Source organism: Gekko japonicus, unplaced genomic scaffold (assembly GCF_001447785.1).
Source record: "Gekko japonicus isolate JY-2015 unplaced genomic scaffold, Gekko_japonicus_V1.1 scaffold63, whole genome shotgun sequence".
Classification (NCBI taxonomy): Eukaryota; Metazoa; Chordata; class Lepidosauria; order Squamata; family Gekkonidae; genus Gekko; species Gekko japonicus.
The window spans coordinates 1,807,677-1,814,735 of record NW_015168654.1 but is presented as its reverse complement, the minus strand read 5'-3'; the positions used below and the strand labels follow the sequence as shown (position 1 = coordinate 1,814,735).

Below are 7,059 nucleotides of genomic sequence, written 5' to 3'. Positions count from 1 at the left end.
CGGGCACTGTGCCCCCGTGGCAGCTCTGTGGGTGAGAGCAGCACGCCTCTGGCCCTGAGGAAAGGCGGCGGCGGCAGCCTGAGAGACACAGACAAATGGACTTGCCCCCCACCCCAGCTGCTTAGAGTGGCCACCTGCCCCCCCGCCCCCAATGCTCCACCTAGAACTGGAGTGGTCCGGTTCCACCCCACCTGCACAGTCCGCCCGCCTTCCCCGGTTCTTCAAGCACTGCAGCTTCATCCTCTTCAACAATTACACTAATTTAAGCCCATTTCAGAAAGCGCCTTCAAGACTTCCCAGCTCCAGATATTCCAAATCCTGTAATAACAGTGCAGTCCTAAACAGAGTTACACCTTTCTAAGTCCACTGAAGTCAGTGCACTTAGGGTTGTACTGTCAATACACCTGCCGACCCCAAAGTGTGAAGCATCCCCTGCTACTCCCCGCAAGCGTGCCCCATCAATTACCCTCTTTGTGGCGGAGGTCTGTGGTCCATCGCAAGGCAGTGGGGCCACTCTTCTGCTGTTTCTCCTCTGGCCCCTGCCCAGTTCTGCTCCTCCCGTCCTCCTGTTGCCGAAGGATGACCAGGTTTTCCTCTGGATGTCTTTGCAGCTCCCGCAGTGTGGGAGATGAGCTAGTTCCAGGGTTCCAATATCTAGTACGGGTATCTCCTGAGCGGCACCAACCCCCTTCAGCTCAGCCATCCTTCCAGCTGTTGGTACAGAGGCCAAAAGGCACCCGTGCACTTCATCAGCAGCTGGCGGTTCCCGGGGAGAGAAGAAGTTCTAGCTACCGCTTTGCTGTGGCAGAGAGAGATGCTGGCTCCTGTCGGATTCCCTGGGAACCAGCCCAGTCTCCCAACCACCCATGCCGTGCACAGCTTTCCTGGGAGGTCCAAGCACCAGCCCAGCCCCCTGCTGCTGCTGCTCTGGGATAGCTTGGCCAGCTCCACCCAGGCTCCTCTCCTCAGAGAGAACCCCCTCCGGACTAGAGATCAGCACTGAGAAGAAATGGACACATGAAGCTGCCTTATACTGAATCAGACCCTTGGCACAGCACAGTCAGTATTGTCTACTCGGTCTGGCAGCGGCTCTCCAGGGTCTCAGGTGCAAGTCTTTCATTTCACATATGACCTGATCCCTTTTAACTGGAGATGCCAGAGACTGAAACTGGGACTCCGCATGCCAAGCAGATGCTCTCCCATGGAGCCCTGCCCATAGACTCGTAGCCTCCCAAACAGGGGCTTGCTTACATGATACCCTCTCTGCCAGTCCCTGCAGGCCTTCCCTGCCAAACAGCATTTTGGAGCCCCAGAGCTCTGCCTCAGTCCAGAGTCCAGCCTTAAAGTCAGACCGTTGCCCCACCTAGCGTAGAACTGCCCATTCTAGCCGACAGACTCTCCTAGGTCTTCCTCGGCCCTGTGACTGGATGCCTGACAAGGACCCCAAGGCAGCACGTGCTTTGATGTGGGGTTCCTGCTTCACCTGCAGCCAGGGGTTGCTTCTCTGCAGCCAGCTCGTCCTGTCCCTGGTGAGAAGACCCGCTGCCCTCAAGGTGACAGGGTCCTGCAACTTTTCTCCAACTTGTCCATTACCTTCACGGTTTCGGATAGGATAGCAAAAGATTCACGTTTAAAATTTATTTACAGGGCAGCTGTTCAATGGATCTGTCTGGAAACCACATGCATAAAAACAGAGTCTATCTTGGGTGCTCCTGTAGAGACTGGATAGGTAGAAGACTTTGTAGTGAGGTCCAAACGAAACACTACACCTCTGGAGGCCTCACTTCAAAAAGGTTGTGGACAGAATGGATTGGGGGGGGGGCCTGGAGACCAAGCCCTACGAGGAAAGGCTGAGAGACTTGGGAATGTTCAGTCTGGAGAAGAGGAGAAGGGGGACATGATTGCTCTCTTTAAGTATTTGAAGGGCCGTCCCTTAGGGGAGGGCAAGGAGCTGTTCCTGCTGGCACCAGAGGAGAGGACTCCCAATCATGCATTTAAATTAAGGGTGGGAAAGTACCAGCTGGATATTAAGAAAATTTTACAGTAAGTGTTCTTCAACGGTGGAATCAGCTGCCAAGGGAGATGGTGAGCTCCCCCTCGCTGTCTTTAAGCAGTGTCTGGACAAACACTTCTCAGGGATGCTCTAGGCTGATCCTGAATTGAGCAGGGAGTTGGACTAGATGGCCTGTATGGCCCCTTCCAACTCTTTGACTCTATGATTCTACCTTGACTGTATGCTTCTCTTCATCTTCCACTGGCCTTTCTTCTCTCAATCAGACACCATCTCCTTGGTTCTGCCATGGAATGCTCTCCCCCTTCTCATTGCCAGGCCACTTCCTTCTCCCCTTCAAGGCCCATATTTTTAACAAGGCCTTTTCAGGGAGGTTCATCAATGGCTATCCACCACAAATGGAACTTCCATGCTCGGGGGCAGTGTACCTCTGAATATCAGTTGCTGGAGTGGTTAGGGTTTGCCTTCCTCCATGCTTGCAGACTTCTCACAGTCATCAAATAGAAACAAGAATGGTGGACTAGCAGGGTGTCTACTTTCACTGGAGGCACCCTGAATCCATCACTACTGTTCCTTGACCTCTTTCTTCCCATCCTTGCCTTTTAGTGCCATTTTAAGCAGGCCTACTCAGAATCCTACTGAAGTCTAGTCTACTCACAGAGCTCATTCCCAGAAAAGCATTCTTAGGATTGTACAGTTGGTCAGCTAGCACAAAATGAAGCACTATGGAGAGATGGGCTGTGTTTCCCAGAGGCTGTATATAGCACCTAGACAATTGGTAATGCTATGGCAACTTTAAAGAGGAAGAAGTATGCAAGTACCCAGCTCGGTGGCAGCCCTCTTCTAGTCTGGGCCAAACAGGGTGTGCTTGCCTGGCATACTCTATCGTTTAGTTTATTATTTTATTAGAAAGGTGGCGTGCCACATCTCCAAAGTCCTGTTCAAGCCAGCTAAAAATAAATAAAATGTACAATAGCATCATTAAACCAATAACTGTAAAATTATATCAAAGCAAGCCATAAAAACTTTAAGGAAACAGAAATTATATCCATAGAACATCCCTCAGGCTAGAAGCAGAGCATTAAAAGACAGCTTTAAAAATGGACCGCTTCTGGTAAAAGGCTGGGTAAGCAGAAATGTCTTAACCTGGCACATAAAGGACAGTAAAGCAGGGGTTGCATAAACATTGTGGTGAGGGGGGGGACTTCCAAATGCAAGGGGACCACTACTGAAAAAGCCCTGTCTCTGCCACCCACCCCATATCTGCAGGTGTGGCACAGAGAGCAGGCTCTTAACTGGCAGGATGGTCACTATGAGAGGAGACATTATTTTTTTGAGTATGCTCTTGGTTGGGAAATACCTGGAGATTTTGGAGATGGAGTGTGGGGGGTGCGGTTTGGCAAGGAGAGGGACCTCAGCATGCTATACTGCCATAGGAGGGTTGCCAGGTCCTCCTTGGCCACCAGTGGGGTATGGGGGTGGGTGGGTTGCCAGATCCTAGTTGGGAAACCTGTGGAGATTTGGAGGTGGAGCCTCGGAATAAGGACCTCAGTGGAATACAATGTCCACCTTCCAAATCATCCATTTCCTCCGGAGGAACTAATCTCTGTAGTCTGGAGATGAGCTGTAATTCCAGGGGATCCCCAGGTCTCACCTGGAGCCTGGCATCCCTGTGGTCATTTTCTCCAGCGGAACTGAACCTGGTCATCTGGAGATCAATTAAAATAGTGGAAGATCTCCAGGTGCCACCTGGAGGTTGGTAACGCTAGTGTTAAAGGTAAGAAACCAGCATATTGCATTGTGCCTGAAAATAAGCATGCATCCTAGGGTTGCCAGATCCCCCCTGGCCACCAGCGGGAGTGGGGGGGTGTTGCAGGATTCAAGTTGGGAAATTCTTGGGAGATTGGGAATGGAATCTGGGGAGGACAGGGACCTCAGTGGGGTGCAATGCCACAGAGTCCACTCTCTAAAGCATCCATTTTTCCAGGGGAACTGATCTCTGTAGTCTGGATACGAGCTGTCATTCTGGGGGGATCTCCAAGTCCCACCTGGAGGCTGGCATCCCTAGCTATAGCTATGATTTATCCGTGTATCCAGCCTCGACGCCAGCTTGACTGCCTCATTTCTGACCAACTGAAGTTTCCAGATAGTTTTCAATGGCAGGCACGTGTGAATACAGCTAGAATCGAGTCCAATAGTCCCTTAGAGACGAACGAGATTGTGGGGATATAAGCTTTGGAGAGTCAAAGCTCCCTTCGTCAGATGTGGAAATGTAACTCGACCTAGTCTGGACAAAAGGAAATTGCTAGAGCACGCAGGCAGCCCCCCTTCCCCCACAAGCAAGCCTGTATAAACGTGTATTTACATGTCCATATCCTTTGCCCTCTTCTGACTGAGCGAGGCAGCGGCTAACTGCCGCGCCTTTTTAAAAGGGCTCTGCACTGCCTAGCTTCCGCCCTTGTCAAAAATGGCGCGTACAAGTATATGAAGTCCATGAGATGGTCACGTGATAAGAGGCACCGAGTGCCGGCCGGCTAAGCTTTTATGCTGACGTGTACCGAGACGTCTGCGCCTGCGCAGCGAAGAAGCTTGAGAAGTGTGCGCATGCCTAGTAGGGGTGTGAGAGCCGCGGCTACCGGGAACGGGCTGGAACGGAGAGGAAGAGGAAAGGAGAACATCGGGGGGCGGGCAAGAAAAGGGTCAGAGGTCGTGCCAGAGGGAGGGTTAAGTGAAGGGACAGTTTCCCTGGGGTTGGCATGAGTTGACCTTTGGCCCTTCTGTCGCCCAGGCCATGGCCCCCCGGCGGCCCCCGGAGCTTTACCGGGCTCCCTTCCCCCTCTATGCCCTGCGCGTGCATCGCGAGGCTGGTCTGGCTCTGATCGGGGGTGGCGGCGGAGCTGCCAAGACCGGCATCAAGAATGGCCTGGTAAGGAGAGGGAAGGAACAGTCAGGCTGGCGCTGCACCTGTCAACGTGCCCATGAGTCCTAGGCACGGCTTAGAATGGAGAGTGCCAGTTCTGTCCTGTTACCTGGCCATCGGGTAGAAGCCGCATCGTGGCTGTGTCTTGAGACAGGTTGGAGCAGCGCGAGATGTAGCTGGCCTCTGTCCAGGGAACGGACACGCTGCACCATATTTACCTGGCACTCTCCAGAGAAAGAAAACGGAGTCTGGTAGTACTCCATGGAATAAAGATTTATCTAGCCACAGCTTTCATGTGTCAGCATTCACTTCATCAGATGCGGGGGTTTAAAAATGATTTATGGATGGACACTTCATGCATCTTATGAAATGACCTCTGATACACAAACCTTTATGTTGGAATACATTTTCAGAGTCTCTAAAAGTGCCACTGCTGTTTTATTTTGCTTCTATAGACTAAGACAGCTACCTTTCTGGAAATGGTGTTCCGCAGAAGTTACCTTGCTTCTTTGTGCTCTGGGATGGGGAAAGCGAAACGTTGCCTTTGGCAGTTTCAGAGATTCTGACTGCAGTGCTTTGAAACTGCTGTTCTCCCCAAAGGCCATTGACGTGTGGATTCCCTGCTGCTGCCCTTCTAGTTTCAGGGTCCAGAAGCAGGAGGCTGGGATAGTGCCGTAGTGGCGGTGGGGGAGGGGCTGGCAGTTGTGTGGTACAAGCCCTCTTCCCCATTATGACTGAGGGGAACAGGGCAAAATTGGAAATCCCTGGAAATACAAAGGGGTTGGTTATGGAAGTTATTTTTGGTGTGTTTTGCGAGCTGTTCCCCTAAATCTCTTCTCCATCTCTCTTTCCTAGCATTTCTTGCAACTGGACTGGAGGGGAGGTGACCTGTCTGCTTCACTATTGCACGCACATGACACAGAGACACGGGCCACCATGACCATGGCATTGGCAGGGAACATCATTGCCGCAGGGCAGGATGCCACCTGCCACATCCTGAACTTCCACCTGCAGCAACCCAGTCAGAAAGGGGGTACTGGTGATTCTGCCCCCAGTAAAGCAAGTGAGAGCTTAGCAGTTACCTTTTAAAAAAAAAAAAAAATCTTGTAAGTCATCCCACCCAGAGAGCCCAGGGCACGCAAGAAGGTTTAAAGAAAACTCCTGTGTATAAAATACTCTGATGTGGATGGCCCAGACTAGCCCAATCTCATCAGATCTCAGAAGCTAAGCAGGGTTGGCCCTGATCAGTATTCGGCTGGAAGACTAAGGAAGACCAGGGTTGCAACACAGAGGCAGGTGATGGCAAACCCGCTCTGAACATCTTTTGCCTTGAAAACCATACGGGGTTGCCAGAAGTCGGCTGTGACTTGGCGGCACTTTCCACCATCATGTATAGAATGCTTGTTAAAATATGCAGTCTACAGAAATAGATAAACATTTCCCCACAGTGATTAAATACCACCCCAGAGAAGACGATCCTGCAGTGCTTCCTGAAGACGCTCCAGTTTCTTCAGATCTTAGCAGAACTGCAGGATAGGAAGGTGAACTTACAGAAGGCCTGTGTGCAGGGCTATAGGGCACAGCTGGTAGGGTCCGGAGTGCCCTCTCAGCTTAGTTCAGTGTTCTCTGAACAGTTTGCTATGGGCCAAATAAATGGGGTTGAAAAGCCTAGCAAGGTGATTTGGGTCAGTAGTTTGGCAGGGAGTAGTTAGATGGGCCTAGAACCGTCTTACCAATTTCATTCTGCCTGCAGGTGGCGATGAGAAGGGTCCCAGGAGGCGCAAGGCCCCCCCGGCCAGTGGGCCTGGTAGCACCAGTGACACACGCAAGGAGACAAATGAAGTGACTGTGGAAACCCTGCACCGTGTCCAGACGGATACCAGTCCTGACGCCCTGCAGAAGGCTGTGTGCTTCAGTGATGACCACACCCTCCTGGCCACTGGTGGCGTGGATGGATTCCTACGGGTCTGGGAGGTACAAGCGGCTCTGGTCTAGGGGGGAGAGCTGGGGGAGATGGCCTATACAACTGGGAACAGGGACAAAAGGGTGCTGAGGTTATGGACAGCAAAGATGGGCTCTTTGTACGTGAAATTGGAGGAAGTGCTCCCTCCCTGTTGCCCAAATTAGC

At 51.9% G+C, this 7,059-nt stretch overlaps 1 protein-coding gene across 1 annotated transcript in view; it reads left to right on the top strand.

Annotated features, from left to right (window-relative positions):
* The first annotated feature begins 4,622 nt into the window (after positions 1-4,622).
* The window catches only part of PREB (prolactin regulatory element binding), a 7,388-nt gene continuing 4,951 nt past the window's right edge, over positions 4,623-7,059 (top strand). The window contains exons 1-3 of the mRNA XM_015415133.1: positions 4,623-4,937; positions 5,787-5,994; positions 6,685-6,905. Coding sequence (XP_015270619.1) covers positions 4,803-4,937; positions 5,787-5,994; positions 6,685-6,905 — 564 coding nt within the window. The 5' untranslated portion in view covers positions 4,623-4,802. The remainder of the gene's footprint in view (positions 4,938-5,786; positions 5,995-6,684; positions 6,906-7,059) is intronic.